The sequence below is a fragment of the Amborella trichopoda genome, chromosome 3 (genome assembly GCF_054954075.1).
Source record: "Amborella trichopoda isolate Santa Cruz 75 chromosome 3, AtrichopodaSantaCruz75HAP2 v2.0, whole genome shotgun sequence".
Classification (NCBI taxonomy): Eukaryota; Viridiplantae; Streptophyta; class Magnoliopsida; order Amborellales; family Amborellaceae; genus Amborella; species Amborella trichopoda.
In genome coordinates, this window is record NC_142338.1 from 21,697,136 (window position 1) to 21,715,104 (window position 17,969).

At 37.5% G+C, this 17,969-nt stretch overlaps 1 protein-coding gene across 4 annotated transcripts in view; it reads right to left on the reverse strand.

The window, feature by feature from the left end:
- Nucleotides 1–17,969, reverse strand: part of UREG (urease accessory protein G) — a 52,543-nt gene that overhangs the window by 23,692 nt on the left and 10,882 nt on the right. The window contains exon 5 of one of the 4 annotated variants that reach the window (XM_088862263.1): nucleotides 9,469–10,381. The exons of the other annotated variants lie outside the window; for them this stretch is intronic. Within the exon in view, the coding sequence (XP_088718389.1) occupies nucleotides 10,299–10,381 (83 nt within the window). The 3' untranslated portion in view covers nucleotides 9,469–10,298. Of the gene's footprint in view, nucleotides 1–9,468; nucleotides 10,382–17,969 lie in introns of those variants that run through there. 4 annotated transcript variants of the gene reach the window in all.

The window sequence follows — 17,969 nt, forward strand, 5'->3', positions numbered from 1 at the left end:
TGAAACTGGTTGCATCGCGTGCGTAAGGCCCATGGCTATCATTGATCCAAACCCCACGCATGATAAAAGGTCAGATTTTGCACGTGAAGCCGATGAAGTGGCTGTAAATTTCGGCACCGAAATTCCAGATTCCCACAAAAAACTCAAGACTGCAAAATCTTCGTCCATGCACGAAATCGAGCTACGATTGTTGCCATGCAATCGTGACGGCATGCTCAGTGCAATACAAAGAAGAAATCATAGAAAAATATCAAGAAACGAGCGCACTATCTATCGAAACTTTTCAAGATTCGTACGAATTTCAAGTCGCATGAATGTGGCTTAAAAACATGATCTGTGGCTCTAAATTGGTATCAAATCGATCGCAATGACAAACCTTACAAAAAAGCAATCATCTTTTTGGCAAACGGGCACCGGAGCAATCCCGGATCATCACGCACGTTCTAGAGCAACAGTAGAGACTATTTTGGAATTTCATATATTGTTAGGCAGGAGAAAAATAGTCATTTTGCACTCATTTTTAAAATTTCTTTTATTTCAGTTAAATCTTAATTTTCATAAATTAGGTTTAATTTTGAGCAATGCAACCATGTTTGGGCAAAAGATTATATATATAACGTTATATCATTATACAAAAGACTTACTTCGTTGAATAAAATTCCTATATTTTTTTATTATTGGGTCACGCCTTGAGAGAGAGAAAAAAGAAAGAACATTTAGATCGGTACCCCTGAGCTGAGCTTAGGATAAATCTCTCTCTTATTTTTCTCTTTCTCTCTTCTCTTTCTTTTTCCTTTCTCTTTCTCTCTTTTTCTCTCTTCTTTCCCGTTTGGTGGAAGGTTTCATTCTTTTTCCTTCTTTTCCTCTTTCCCTCCTTCTGTAGACCCTCATGACCACTCTTCCCCTCTATCTCCTGGTGGTCCCTCAAGTTCACTTACCACCTCATTTTCGCTGCGCTATGTATAGCTTCACTTGCCCCCAGAATTCCCTTATGCCCACCTATTCTTTTCTTCCTGCACTTTGACCCACACGGTAGCAATGCCTGCCGTGTACCTTCTTCGACTAACACGGCAATGTCCTTTGTCGTGCCCCCGCCTTTTCTTCCCAACGTATTTTTGCGGTATACCTTATTTCACTCACACGGTAATGACCTTTACCGTGCCCACGCTTTTTTTTCCCAGCGCACTTCTGCCGCGTACCTTCTCCCGCTCACACGGCAATAACCTTTTCCGTGCCCACGCTTTTCTTATCCATCGCCGTGCGCGCAAAAAACCTTAGCGCCTTATGCGAACTTCACCTTATCGCCGTGTGCAGCAAGCCCAACGCCACGCGAACCCATCTTTCCCTTACACCGCGCATCCCATCTTCCCTCCAACCTGGCTAAGCCACCTCCACCTCCATTCCATCCAACCTTGCTAAGCCACCTCCACCTCTTTCCCAGCAGCCTGCTACACCTTTTCCATCTCTCCCCATCTACACCTCTCTTTCAGCTCCTGTGAGCCACCTCTTTTTCAGCCCCTGTGCGCCACCTCTCCCCGGCCCAATTCACCACCATCTCTCCACTCCAACCAGCTGCCACCATCTCTCATAAGCTAACCACGCTTCCATCCACCTGTTTTCTGCAACCTCACGCCCTGTCTCCGCCCCTCTCTACCTCTGCAGCTAGCCACGACTCCTTCATTCCATTTCCACCACCTCTCTGCAATCTCCGCCTCTCTCAATCTCTGCCACTGTTCTCTTTATCTCTAAATCCAGCCACAGCCCAATTTCTATTTCCGCCATCTCCACCACCGGTCCTGTCATCTCCAACACTCGTCAAATCCACTCTCAACCTCCCTGCTGTGCACCATCAGCACCGTTTGTCACCCCTTGGCTGCACGCCATCTTCTCCTCGACGACCTGCGGCAGTCCAGCCCCATCTCATTTCCGCCACCATCTTCACACTACGTTGTTGCCTCTCTGCTCTCTCCTCAGTCACTCACTATCTCCGCCACTGCTCAGCCACTCGCGACTCTTGCACCCCTTGAACTCCCACTTCTCTGCCTCTCGTCCTTCCTCACCTCCACTGTGCCACAGCAACCACCTCGTCTCAGCCCCTCTCACTGTTGCGCACTCACCTTCGCAGCCACCAATCAGCTTCAACTCCCACCTCCGCCATTCTCTTCCATCCTCTGCCTATTGAGTCCATCCTCCTACTCCTCCTCATCTCCCTCCACCTGCTCTCGCAGTCTCCACCCTTGCTCCATCTCCGCTAACCTGCAAGCACAAGCATCTCGCGCTACTGCCCCATCCTCTTCCTTTGAGGCCTGCTTTCGCCTTCCCCCTCTCTCTCACGACGCACAGCCATCCCCCTCATTCTCCCATTCCCCTGTTCCTTTCTCTCACTAAAAACCCACAAATGAAAGGTCCTTTTGCCCCTGTTACCTTTTTCTTTTTTTTTTCCCATTTCATTCAAGCCCTCTCTCTCTCTCTCAACCAAACCGCTATTTCCTTCTTTTTTAATACGTTACCTCCTTTCCTTCAATCTAAGCCCAACACCCAACTCTCTCTCTCTCTCTCTCGCTCTGTCATTTAAAAAAAAACAAAACCAATAACCACCTCTCTCGCTCTTAACCAAAACACGATTCCTTTTAACAAGTGGTTTAAAAAACGGATCAGTGACCCGAGTCGGAAATCCCAAAAATCGATTTGAATAAACGAATCGACGATTCGGATCGAAAATCGGGCCAAATTGCTCAGATTAAATCTTAAAAAAATTTATTATAAATATTGTTTTTTAAGAATCCAATAAGAAATAGAGATACTACATTATTAACTTTCATTGTTTTCATCAATTTATGAATATTGAGATGTTCATTCCCTGTATGAACTTATGTTGACTATTAAATTTACATCACACAAAATAAATCATAAAATTATCATGGATTAAGTATATAATTATATATGGACTACAATAAAAAGTTGACTAAATCAATGAAAAATTGGCTACTAAAATCTCGAATTGGCGGAAAACCCTAATCCGCTAAAAAAACCCAAATTATTATAACCTAACTAACTATAATATTATATACCAACAATAGTTTATAATTATTTTATTATATAAATAATAAAAAATCCAAAATATTTTATAATATCATCTAATTTAAAATGTATTATTGACAAGTACACTACATGATTTATAACACAAAAATTAATAAATAAAATAAAAGATTTGGTTATCAATATAGCAATTATTAGAATGCGTACCAATTTTCTTTAATTTTTTAGGTTTCTAGAATAAATTAGTGGAAGAGATTGTTAGTAGAAAGAGAGAGATTTCAAATGGCCTCATTGTATGAATCCCATCTTTAAATTAATATTACTAAATTTATGTTAAAGACCATCATGATATAAAAAATATATATATAATTAGACCATTTATTCTTAAGTTGTATTAAGAAATACCTTTTATTTTTTTGACAAGAAATACTTATTGCGTTATATTTTATTTTTTTTTACAAGAAAAATATGATACTTGTTGATTATCTTTTTCTTTTTTTTGACAAAAGAAGAAGATGTTGTACTACATTTTTTTTTTCTTGTATTAGTTTTTATTTTATTTTACAAGAAAAATAAAAAAATATTTTTTTTTACAAGAAAAATATGATACTTGTTGATTATCTTTTTCTTTTTTTTGACAAAAGAAGAAGATGTTGTACTACATTTTTTTTGCTTGTTGTATTAATTTTTATTTTATTTTACAAAAAAATAAATGATGCTACCAAAGTACATTTTATTTTTTTATGCCTTTTGTTTTAATCTTTTTTGCAAAAAATACTTGTTATATTACCTTGTATTTTTTTAAAAGAAAAATAAAAAAATGTTGCATTATCTTTTTTATCTTTATCTTGAAAAACCTTTTATTTTTTATTTTTTCTATTTTTTTACAACAGTATTTTCTGCCTTTGTTTATTGTTTTGACAACAAAAATAAATGATGAAGCGCTAAGGGGTTCGAACTCTAGACGTCCACCGAAAAATCGGAGATGTCAACCAACACCACCACGTCGCCTAATGTGATTTTATTAGCTTCTATGATTATATATATTCAATTGTCTTGTTTTAATGATTTTTTGTGGGAATTATCCCGCATTGAAGGATGAGCGTTGCTTTGTTCTCTATAAAGTCCTATGTAATAGATATTCTATTGTGTGTGTAGAAAAGCGATGAGGCAGGCATGTGAGGTGAGTTACCATGTGTGGAGGATTTTTAGGTGCCACGTGTTACTCTAGTGAGGCGGCCACGTGTACACCCAAAAATTACTAGAATGCCCAGGTTTTTTTAGGTGCCACATATTGTTCCCGTAAGGCGGCCACGTGTAAACCCAAAAATTACTGGAATACCCAGGTTTTTTGGCGACACGGGCTTTTTCGTGGAACTGGCTCGGTAGCAAACGATTCCCGAGTCGAATCGGGAGAGCCCGGCTCGACTCGACGAGTTTTTAAACCCTGCTTTTAACATATTACCTTCGTTCAAAACCCAATACCCAAATTCTCTCTCTCTCTCATCTAAATAACCCAATCATTAAACTTTCCTTTTCTTAACCAATTTATTCCTTTCTTCATTTTATTCTACTTAAACCTCATCCAACCCATTTATTCCACCTTAGTTTGAAATGTTTCTTTTAGACCTTTTATTTTGTCTTATGTTCCCTCACCTTATTTTTATTTTATTTACCTCATTTATTTTATTTTATTCCTTTTCTATTTACCCCATCTTATTTTATTTCATTTTCTTTATCCCCCTTATTTTATTTTATTTTAATCCATTTTATTCTTATTTCATCTTAACTCCATCTTTTAATCTTATTTTATTTGAATTCATCTCTCTCATTTTCACTTCACCCTATAACAAGGTGGGGACCTATGCCCCACTTGTCTATACTAATATGTGTGTGTGTGTTTGTAGGGAAGGAGAAACAGGTCAAGGGAGGCAATTCCAAACCGACCATAAGCCAAGGGGGCTTTCCAACGTGATCTAAGATGGTGCCCATGCGAACCAGTCTGAGCGTGTCCCGAACCCACGTGAGGTCTTACCTCACGACCCTAATTCCTCTCTCACCGGTTGGTACTCCGGCCCACGTCTTCTTTACGTCGTTCCCAAGAGAGCGATCTCAGGTCTCGGGTTCATCTCAAACCCAGAACCACGCCACCAGGTCAACCTGACCAGCAGGGCGAGGCGCCTAACCAGCCGACTGGATGAAATTAAGATTATCGATAAGTAACACACTCTCTCTTCTACTTCTGTAGAATTGCAAATGCCTACAAGTCCCACAAAGCATCTAAGCCATCCTCCATAACCACTAAGTTAATAGGCCAAACCAGGGTTTGAAAACTCGCCGAGTTGAGCCGAACTAGCCCGGTTCGACTCGAGAATTGTCTACAACCGAACCGGTTCTACGAAAAAACCGGGAATCACCCGTGTCCAAAGAGAACCGGGCGATTCCCAACAGTGAATCACAAGTCTTACACGTGGCCGCGGGCGATTCACTGTTGGAATCACGAGTCTTACACGTGGCCGCCTCACAGGAGCAACACGTGGCACCTAAAAAACCTCCACACGTGGTAACTCACCTCACATGTCGACTCCATCGCTTTCTACACGCGCAATGTAATATCTATTATACATGAATATATAGAGAACAACGTAATGCTCATCTTTCGATGTGGGATAATTCTCACAAAAAATCATTAGAGTAAGACAATTGAATATATATTATTATAGAAGCTAATATATTTACATTAGGCTACGTGGTGGTGTTGGTTGACATCTCCGATTTTAAGGGGGAGGTCTTGAGTTCGAACCCCTTAATGCGTGAGTCCTCGTTTTTTGTTGTAAAAAAAATAAACAAAGGCCGAAAATACTGTTATAAAAAAATAGAAAAAATAAAAAATAAAAGGCTTTTCAAGATAAAGATAAAAAAGATAATACAATATTTTTTTATTTGTCTTGTAAAAAAAATACAAAGTAATATAACAAGTATTTCTTGCAAAAAAAATAAAAAAAAAAAGTACAAAAAAATAAAATGTACTTTGGCAGTATCATTTTTTTATTTTTCTTGTAAAAAAAAATAACAAGTAATACAACAAGCAAAACAAAATGTAGTACAACATCTTCTTCTTTTGTCAAAAAAAAAGAAGAAGATAATCAACAAGTATCATATTTTTCTTGTAAAAAAAAATAAAAGATAACATAATAAGTATTTCTTGTCAAAAAAATAAAAGGTATTTCTTAATATAACCTAGGAATAAATGGTCTGATTATATTTTTTATTTTTATAACATGATGGTCTTTAACATAAATTTAGTAATATTAATTTAAAGATAAGATTCATACAATGAGGCCATTTGAAATCTCTCTCTTTCTACTAAGTAGTACTAACAATCTCTTCCACTAATTTATTCTAGAAACCTAAAAAATTAAAGAAAATTGGTACGCATTCTAATAATTTCTACATATATTACCAAATCTTTTATTTTATTTATTAATTTTTGTATTATAAATCATGTAGTGTACTATTTTTATTACAGTTGTCAATAATACATTTTAAATTAGATGATATTATAAAATATTTTGGATTTGTTATTATTTATATAATAAAATAATTATAAAATATTGTTGGTATATAATATTATAGTTAGCTAGGTTGTAATAATCTTGGTTTTTTTAGCGGATTAGGGTTTTTTGCCAATTCGAAATTTTAGTGGCCAATTTTTCATTGATTTAGTCAACTCTTTATTGTAGTCTATATATGATTATATACTTAATCCATGATAATTCTATTATTTCTTTTGTGTGACGTAAATTTAATGGTCGACATAAGTTCATACAGGGAAAGAACATCTCAATATTCATAAATTTATGAAAACAATGAAAGTTAATAATGTAGTACTCCTATTTCTTATTGGATTCCTAAAAAACAACATTTATAATGAATTTTAATAATTTTTTTGAATTTTTTTAAGGCTTAATCCGAGCGATTTGGTACGATTCCCGATCCAGATCGCCGATTCGTCGATCCGAATCGGTTTTCGGGATGTCCGATCCAGGTCACCGATCCGTTTTTTAAACCACTAGGCCAAACCCCAATTTTTCAAAGATATTACCAACTAAATCAGCCTACAAGTCCCAAAAAGCATCTAAGCTATCCTCCATAACCACTAAGTTTATAGGCCAAACCCCAATTTTTCAAGGATATTACCAACTAAATCAGTCCAACTTGTTAGTCATAAGCAAATGGAAAGCTAGCCAATAAACCAAGCAGTTAGATATGTCAGGTAGAATTTGCAGGCTTTGCAAAATTGATGAAATATCAGTAGTTAGAAGAAATCTGTATTTGAAAGTTATATGCTTAGTCCAAGCACTATTGGAACTGTAGCAGCCAGAGGCCCAGAAAGTTTTTTGTTGGTCCAAGCATTAATCAAACCAAATTCAATCTTGACAAATACAATGATCAGCTATGTATGGAGCAATGTTTTAAAATACGGCCGGATCACCGCATAGCAGCATAATGCATTATGCGCTGCCAACCACATCGCATGAAGCCACATATGCACTTTGGAGGGATGCGCTCACATATGCGCCGCATCCCTTCGCATATGCGGCCCGTGAGATATGTGAAAAAAAAAAAACCCTCAAGAAGGGGTATTTTTTACTTTTTAAGTCTCGAAAGAAGGGGGAAAGGGTTTCGGGGGTATTAAACCCCCAAATTACCAAAAATAGCCACATCCGTAGCCTTTACTTCATCAAATCGATCAAAAACAAAAAGTGGCGAAAATTTATTTTTGTGAAATTCTCAGATTTTCGTCTTGGTTGATCTTTGGTTGTTGATTTGAGGAAGTTTTAGCAAAGTTTTGACAACAAATCGAGGGTTTCAAGGGCCGAGAAGAAATTGATATTTAAGTGATCGATAATTTTTTTTTCTACTGCAATAATACTTTTTTTGGGGGTAATGTCTTCTTCACAATCTTCTAGCAACAAAAATCTAGCTTGGAAATATGCAAAACTAAAAAATCCGAAAGATTGAAATTTTGTTATTTGTATGCTTTGTGAAAATACTTATATGAGGAGTATTTTTCAGCAAAAATAACGTTAAGCTGGTACTTTTGAGAATGTAAGAGCATGCCCACAACCTACCTAAGAGATAAAAAATGAGATTAGAGAATACATGGATAGCTTGAAAATAAGAAAAAAGAGAAAAAAAAAAGGAAACAAAAAGAATTAATTGATGAAATTCAATATGTGGAGGCGGTCGACGATGATAGTGATGATGATGATGCGCATGGAGACTCTCAAGACTTGCCTAATTAGGATTTGAAATTTAGAATCTCAAGACTTGAGAAATGATGATGACTTGTCTTGACTTTTGAACTCTTTCATTTTCATGGACTTTTAATTTGTATTTTGTAACGTTAAAGTTTGTGGTTGCAAAGTTGTGATTATGGTTGTTGAATGATTTATGAAGCCAATTTCAAGTTTCTAGTTTCTAGTTTCTAGTTTCTAGTTTCTAGTTTCTAGTTTCTACTTTTTAAGTTTCTAATTTCTAATTTCTACTTTTTAATGTCTTCTATGATCTATCACGGGATAGTTGATATAGAATCTCTAACAACTGATACTTTTGGAGTTAATGAATAAACTAAATATCTACTACCACATAAATCACTTCCATTTTATTTTCTATGCATTAGCCTATTTTTTTAGAATTTTTTATATTTATGGACCGCATCAGGGTGATGCACCTGCATTTGGACCGCATCGAGCCGCATCCCCCCTCCCCCCCCCCAATGCATCGGGCTGCATCCCTCATTTTAAAACACTTGAATGGACGCTATTTGATTTTTTAAAACATATTTTTCCTATAAATCCAATAACCTGAAATTTTGAAGATGTGTGTGTGACCTAGTTGAACAAAAAAAAGAACAAAAAAATTGATATGCAAAAAATAAAATGGCCAAAATAATACCCCACCCCTAACACCTACGAGGATGGGATATCTGGGTCAATTAATTCTTTTGCAAATTATTTTTTTGATGTTTTATCTTGCTTTCCTTGGTGAGGCGCAAATCCCACACAATTCCAGGTCGATCAAATTTTATGGCAAAAATATTAAAAAATCAAGCACTGATCAGCCATGTTGGCCTTGAGATTCCCCATATTCAATTTTCGTTGTGCTAATATTGTTCCCTTAGCCCTTTGTCTAATAAAAGTTACTCGGTTTAAGGGCTTTGGGTTTTAGGGTTTAGGGTTTTCACTCAGTTTTGGTGTGTCTTGGTGTCACAGCCAAGGCTTCAGAATTCTCTCTTATGTCGCGCCATCGGATTTCCCATTTTAGGGGGCATAATTTACGGTTTTGTTTGTTTCCTCAAGCCATAAGCGAAGAACAAAAAGATTTTTGGATTTCCTCCTCATGCTCTGCTAGTTGCTACTGTAGTTGGGATCAAGATCAGTTAAAGGAGAGCCCCATTAAACAGAAAGCTACAAAATCTATAAGCCTAAAGGCTTGTTACAGGCTTTTGGTCTCAGATCCATCGACAATATGAAAGTAGAATAGGGTGTTCATGCAGTTTCTCAATACTCTCAAAAATGCTTCTCCATCCACTTCTAAAGCAAAGGTGGCCGGGACAATTTCTGGAAAAAGTAATGTGCTTCCTTCGTATTGGGGACCTTGAGGCAGTGGTCACTCCAATGACCCGGGAAAGCTACCACTATCCCTGTTTGTGTATTAGACAGTTACCACACTCATTTCACTGTCACTATAACCGGAGCAATCAAGGCCCCTCTGGCTCAAATCCGTCACATTGTTCATGTCCACAAATTTCAATATATTCCTCGTGGACCAGCATTTGAACCAAGTCATGAGGCTACAAACCAAAACCCAGGGATTTGATATGCTCGAAGGGGTCTATTGAAATTGTAATTACTTGAAAGAGCACCTATGAAGCCATTAATATCCGCACCTCCTCAACCAGGGATGTCATCAGAGTAGACAGATATCTTGAGGAAGACATCGAGGGGAAGGCAATGGTTCCACAAAATTTAAGCCTTCAGAAATCTGCATCCCGAAAGATTGGACCCTAGAGCACCAATCAGCAAGAGCCATAGAGACCCCTCGCAATAAGTGTTGTCTCTGACAGTTCTGGCAGGTTCTCATTAACTTCGGGGAGAGTAGGAGACTTTCAGCCTCTCCTTATCTCCAATAAGAAAGAGTCAACATGATGATCTGGAGAAAATCAGACTTCCCCAGTGACAGGATTTTGAGGCCTATGTTGAAGGGGTCAAAAGCTGGGAAGCCCTAGTTTCTACTGGAGTCACAGTATCTTTATGTGACGAATACCCCAAAGGCCCTGAAAGCAGATGGATAAAGAAATATGATGACTCACAGAAAGCAATCCCTGAAAACAGATGGATAAAGCCCTCAAAGCATGGGAGGCTAGTAACTAAAGAGCAGAGAATTGCCATCTTCAAGGAAAAGACGACGTTACATCAAGGTCTCTACAAGACCCATGGTGAAGGCTCTTGGCCAGACCAATACAACCAAGAGCAGAGAATTGAAATTAGAAGTGAATGATTAGAAGCCCAAGAAGTCGCCAGGCTTATTTATAGTGCGCAGACTACAGTAATAACCGTAAAACCCAGTTGGGTCACAGCTCATGGAGAAATGCTTGATGTCACCACTTTTTCCCCATTCAAGCCGCATGGAATTTGAAGGCTATATAAAGAAACCTGAGTGTATGAAACCAAATCTCTTGCAGAGTAGAATAGTGGCAAAAACAAGAATACACCTTGAAATTCATACAATACACTTGGAATTGAACTTGTAAAATGATATTACAGTAAGGTCACTGTGACTATAGTGAATAATTGACTTCAAAATATGCTCAAATTAGAAGACACAATCTCAATTAGAGTCCCTTGTCCATGAACAAAACAAACCACTCAAGGAAATCATCGAACTATACGTGTATAGGGTGCTTTTCAAAATTCTGTACCATACAAAATTACGAGGAAAATTTACATCAATAAACTCCATAAAACTCAACATGACATAATCTCCAACACAACAACATACATATGCTCAAGTGTGTAATGTATCATGACCATGGAAAGCCGATCGGAGCTCTCGGGTGCCCGGTTTACAGCCTTGGGGTCTTAGCTATATGTCATTCGGTGACATGTAATGCAATGGGAAGAGGTGTGGGGGATCAAACTTTAAAAAAAAAGACAACATAGGTCACCTTTGGGTCAGGGCGCCCCGCTAGGCAGCCGACTTAGCGCATAGGCGGCCCAGAGCCCAAACCGACTAGGCGGCCACCTACACCTTTTTGAACATTGGGAACAACAAAGGCTCTTGTATGAAGATTCTGATACAAAAATTTAGTCCTACCTCAACTGAGGATGTTATGGATTTATTCAGGCCCTTAGAAGACAGCAAGCAAGGGTCCATCCAGTGCCGCTAAAACTTTCTTTACAAAGGTGCAAGCCTCTTCCAAGGAGGACTCAATGACCATTCTATCTATCCATGAACTGTAGATGGCCAGAATTCTGAGCAGATCAACAAAATGTTTGATCTCATGGTCACCGCAACGAATTCCCAGCTTGCAGCTGAGAAAAGTTAGTTACAAGCCTCCATCCTTCTCATGCAGGCTTTTATTGGTGTCCTCTGATGTAGGTGGAACCAACTCAACAAGAGTGGAAAAGATGATACAAAGACTTCGAATGTATGCAAGAGATGGTAATACTGAGAGTAATGCATTTGGAGGGAAATCCCAAATCCCATTGAGAGCCACTTGTCGACCATCAGAATTCATTTTTGTGGTCCTTTGGGGGACTAGGAGCACAAACAATGACAGACACTCTTGACGCTATCCATTTCCTCACTAATCCAGTACAGCTGGTATAAGTATACTTTCCTAGAAAGAGTATACCACCAGCCTTTGCTTGTAAAAAGAATGGACCTAGGATTTAAATTTATTTTATTGGAATTTGGATTGACTTGATATTTTGAAGGTGTAAATTTTGGAAGGACATAGATGGAATAGTCCAAGACATACCAAATGGAAAGAGGAGCTTTTTAGGAGGGGACCTAAATGGTCATGTAGGGAAGGATAGTAGAGAATATGAAGTGGTACACGGAGGATATGAGTTTGGGGAAAGAAATGAGATGGATGAGACTATTCTAGATTTTGTTATGGCCTACTACCTAGCAATAGCAAACACTTACTTTAAAAAGCGAGATGAACATTTAATAACCTATCAAAATGGAACACACAGAAGCCAGATAGACCACTTCTAGTTAAGAAGGTAGATCAACCATCATGTAAAGACTGCAAGGCTATCACAGGAGAGAGTTTGACTACCTAACATAGGCTCGTGGTCATGGACGTCTGCATAAAGACATGGAGGAGAAACGGTGAAAGTAATGGGCGTCCAAGAACCAGGTGGTGGAATTTAAAAAAATTAAAAAATAAACTTATTTAGGAATAAATTAGTTGAAGGAAAATAAAACTCTGAACATGATGTCAAAGTAATATAGAATCGCAGTGTTTCAAAAAGAACTAGGCGGCTCTTAGGCGGTCGGGGGTCCAGGCTGCCCAGCGCCTAGGTGGGTGCCCAGAACTTGGGTGGCCCAGTAGAATTTTTTTTTTTTTTGGGTTTTCTCTCTCTAAAATAGCCTCTAATGGGTTTAAGTTTCAAATGAACCTAAAACCCACAATTTTGCCTCTTTAGTATTAAAAAAATAATCCAAAAATAACATCAACGAGCCGCAGTTCCACCCCTGGGTGGGGCTCAGGCCTTGGGCGGCCGCCTAGGAGGGTTCAGGCGGGCACCCAAGGAAATCCGCCTAGGCGGCCGCCCAGGCGTTGGGCAGTCCACTTTTTGAAACAATGATAGAATGAGATGGCTGAATGTATCAAGAAAGTGGCAAAATAAGTTTTAGAAGAATCTAGAGGGAAAGAAACTTCGATAAGGAAACTTTGTGGTGGAATGACAAGGTTTAGAGCTATTAACGAAAAATGATCATGTTATAAAATTTGGCAGTGTAATAGAAACGATCAAAACTTAGAAGAATATAAAAATGCTAAAAAAATGTTAAACAAATAGTAAGTAAAACTAAGGGCATATGATAATTTATACAATCAACTGGGAACAAGAGAAAGTGAAAAAAATATCTTTAAATTAGCAAAAATAAGAGAGAAAAAGTGTAGGGATCTAAACCATATTAAATGCATTAAGAGTGACGATCAAAGGGTCTTGGTGAAGGATGACGAGGTCAATGAAAGGTGGAGAGTCTATTTTCAAAAATTATTAAATGGATACAATAGGAACATAGTGGTAGAAGGGATTGTTGGTACAAGTGACAGCGGAGCTCATAGATACATTCCTAGGATTAAAATGTTGGAAGTGAAAGAAGCTTTGAAAAGGATGAAGATAGGATTTACGTGACATTCCGATAGAGTTTTGGAAGTGCATGGGGGAAATTGACATTGACTGGCTAACGAAACCGTTCAACAAGGTGTTAAGAACAAAGAAAATGCCAAAAGAATGGAGGAAAAATATTGTGGTACCTATTTATAAGAACAAAAGAGACATAGATTTGTGCAAACTATCGAGGGATCAAGCTTATGAGTCATACTATGAAGCTCTGAGAAAAAATCATTGAGCAACGACTAAGGTATGAAACAAGTGTATCTAAAAACCAATTTGGTTTTATGTCGAAAGGTCGACAACTGAGGCTATTTTCCTACTTAGGCAACTTATTGAGAAGTTCAGGGTGAAGGGAAAAGGCCTCCACATGATCTTTATTGATCTAGAGAAAGCTTATGATAGAGTACTTCGAGATTTGATTTGGCAGTTGTTCGAAAAGAAAGGTGTCTCTAGACACTACATCGACTTAGTGAGAAATATGCACTATGGAGAGCTAACTAGTGTACGAACAACTAATGGAGAGACGAGTGAGTTTTTCAGTGACAATAGGTCTACATCAAGGGTCAGCATTGAGATCGTGCCTCTTTGTTTTAGTTATGGACGACTTAACTAGACAGCTACAAGATGACGTACCGTGGTGCATGTTGTTCACAGATGACATAGTTTTGAATGATGAGACCCGAAACGGCATCAACACAAAGTTAGAACTTTGGAGGAATGCTCTAGAATCCAAATATTTAAAATTAGTCGAACTAAGACAGAGTATATGAAGTGCAAGTTTAAGAATAACAGGAGTAGAGACGAAGAAGTAGTCAAGATTGACAGCCAGGACGTACAAAAAAGAACGCATTTTCGATATCTTGGGTTGATAATCCAGGAAAATGGACAGATCGAAGAAGATGTCACACACAAAATTAGAGCTGGGTGGGCGAAGTGGAGATGTGCAACTGGAATTTTATGTGATCGCAGCTTACCAATGAGGATGAAGTGCAAGTTGTATAGGATAGCGGTGAAACTAGCTTTGCTCTATGGGGTGGAATGTTTGGCAGACAAAATAAAACATACCCATAGAATGAGTATAGCAGAGATGAGAATGTTGAGATGGATGAGTGACAAGACAAGAAGAGATAGAATTCGAAATAAATTTATTTGAAAAAATTTAGGGGTGGCACCAATAGGCGATAAAATGAGAGAGAGAAAACATAGGTGGGCTGGCCATGTGTGGCGCCGACCAAGTACAACACCTGCTAGGAGGTGTGAGTTAGTTCAAGTGGAAAGACGGAAAAAGTCAAGGGGTAGGCCCAAAAGAACATGGTAAGAAATTGTCCGAAAAGATATGGGTACCTATGGCCTCACTGAGATTATGGCCTTTAATAGAGCAGAATGGAGAACCAGAATTCATGTAGCTGACCCCAATTAGTTGGGAAAAGGCTAAAATGATGATGCATTTCAGTTGGGCACACGTAAAAAGATAAAAATAATTCAAAAATCAAATATCAAAAACACCCTTAAGAATGTTGCAGAGGTTTTTTTGCTATTTTTATATTTTAAATTATTTTTTCAAGGGATCAAGTTTAAGAGTCATACTATAAAGCTCTAAGAGAGAATTATTGAGCAACAACTAAGACATGAAACGAGTGTATCTGAAAATCAATTTAGTTTTATACCGGGGAGGTCAATAATCATGGCTATTTTCCCACTTAGGCAACTGATTGAGAAGTTTAGAGCGAAGGGAAAAAACATCCACATGGTCTTTATTGATCTTCAGAAAGCTTATAATAGAGTACCTAGAGATTTTATTTGGTGGGTGTTAGAAAAGAAAAGATTCTCTAGACACTTCTTCTACTTGGTGAGAGATATGTATGATGGAGCGCTTACTAGTGTACGAACAACTAGTGGAGAGATGAGTGAGTTTTCAGTGACAATAGATCTACACCAAGGGTCAGTATTGAGTCCATAATTCTTTGTCTTAGTTATGGACGACTTAGCTAGGCACCTACAGGATGATGTATTGTGGTGCATGTTGTTCACAAATGACCTAGTTTTGATCAATGAAACCCAAAACAGTGTCAACACGAATTTAGAACTTTGGAGGGATGCTCTAGAATCTAAAGGTTTTAAAATTAGCCAGACTAAGATAGAGTATATGGAATACAAGTATAGTAATAATAGAAGTAGAGACAAGGAAGTTAAGATTGAAGGCCAGAAAATACTAAAAAAAACCGCACTTTCGATATCTTGGGTGGAAAATCCATAAAAATGGAAAGATTGAGGAAGATGTCGTACACAAAATTAGAGTTGGGTGGGCAAAATAGAGATGTGCAACAGAAATTTTATGTCATCGCCCCATACCAATGAAACTGAACAACAAGTTTGACAGGAAAACTGTGAGACCAACTTTGCTCTATAGGGCGGAATGTTTGGCAGTCAAAAAACAATATACCCATAGAATGAGTGTACCAAAGATGAAGATGTTGAGATGGATGAGTGGCAAGATAAGAAGGGATAGAATTCGAAATGAAATCATTCAAAAAAAATTATGTGTGGCATCAACAGGCGATAAGATGAGAGAGTAGACTAATGTGGGCTGGCCATGTGTGGCAAAGACCCAGTACAAAACTTGTTAGGAGGTGTGAGTTAGTTAAAGTGGAAGGCTCAAAAGGGTATGGAGAAAGCCCAAAAGGATATAGATAGAAGTGGTGAGGAAAGATATGGGGACTTATGGCCTTACTAAGGGCATGACCCTTAAGAGAGCAGAATGGTAGACTAGGATTCATGTAGCTGCCCAAGTGAGGCACACACAATCTCAAATTTTCTAGTCAAGCAGAATTGTAGACAAAAATAATTAAAAATTCAAATTAAAATTCAAATACTAATACTAATACGAAAATGTACTACAAAATGCCATTACGAAGATAAAAATCACATTAACAATAAAAAACTTTAGAAAAGGGCATACGTATAATTTTATATTGCTTTTAAAATTCAATCATTATTAAAAAAGTCAAAGGAATTTTTTAAATTTGAAATTGAGGTTTAGAGGGAGTTTGAACGGACAAAAATACCCTTCTTAAAGTAAATGAACTACTTATAGTCAAACGTCATTTTTTAAAATATAAGGTATTTAATGGTCAGAAGTTTGGAATTAGTAAATTAGTTCACTATTAGTGGTGTATCATTAAATATATATATATATATATATATATCACACAGCTCAAGTTTGATTTTCGGAAACATCTAAAGCCGAAAGCACCACATAGATGGTTCTCAACAGCACATCTATGGGTATGGGGGGCTCACAACACTCAAGTTCGATTTTGGGCACCACATAGACGATTGTCGGCAGCACATCTATGGGTTTGGAGGACCATCATTTGGTAGATACAAAACTGCACTTATAATTCTGGCGATTTTAGCAATATTACCCACTTAGAAGACACCCAAGTGACTTGGAGAACGTTCTCTCTCTCTCTCTCCCAATAAAAGTCACCCTCCCTTACCCCATTCCTTATATGACCTGCTTAAATAGATTAGTCATACAAATTACTTTTGAATGGTCTTTCCATTTGATTATACCCTTATTAAAAAAATGAACTTTTAGAAAGATGCACCTTCTTTATGACCACATCAATTACAAGTTAAACATACTTATTACTTCGACAAATGTCTCTGTTGTTGGAATATATAAATTTCTAGAAATTTTTTAATTTTAATACTATCAGGACAACTTTTTCCTATAGTTGTTAGTTGGAAGCTATTTAGGGATTGGAAGCTGGAGATCCTGAAAGGCTACAAGCCCTATGTTGGAAGCATTGTCCTTACAATGCATATTTCAGGATCTCAAACCCCAACTTTTTTGGGGATCTCAATCTCGGCCTTTTGGAGATCTTGCGCGCCCAAGCTTAGTATACTATATAATATATACTATAAAATACTATTGTACTATATACAAAGGAAAATTGTTTCATGTGGTCTAGACCGCATTCCTAAAATATGTGGTCCAGAGGTATAAAGCATCCATCTTAAAGATGGACTCAAATAGGTGGTCCATCTAAAAACAATTGTCAATAACGATCCAAATGTTTTCTTACTATAATTATTATTTCTAGTTTTCAAATTTTGTTTTTTTCATATTCATTATCTCCATGTTAAAGATTACATATACTCTAAAGTTAGGATCAAATTATATTTAACAAATATATTTATTACCAAGCCTGCATTTCTACAATATGTGGGCTAGCCACATAGAAAATGTGTCTATATACAAAATACAATTATTCTTTACTATATTAGTATAGTAGATATTGCATACTACATTGCAATAGTATATAATACAATACATATACTATGATGCTATGGCGTCAGGATCCCAAGTAACTTAAGCTCACGATCCCCAACAATGGGGATCAAGATCCAAATATTAAAAAATCCGGATCCCTTGAAAATCTCTCCTGTAATGACAACGCGTAATCACCACATGGTGAGACGCAACTATGGTTTTTCCTT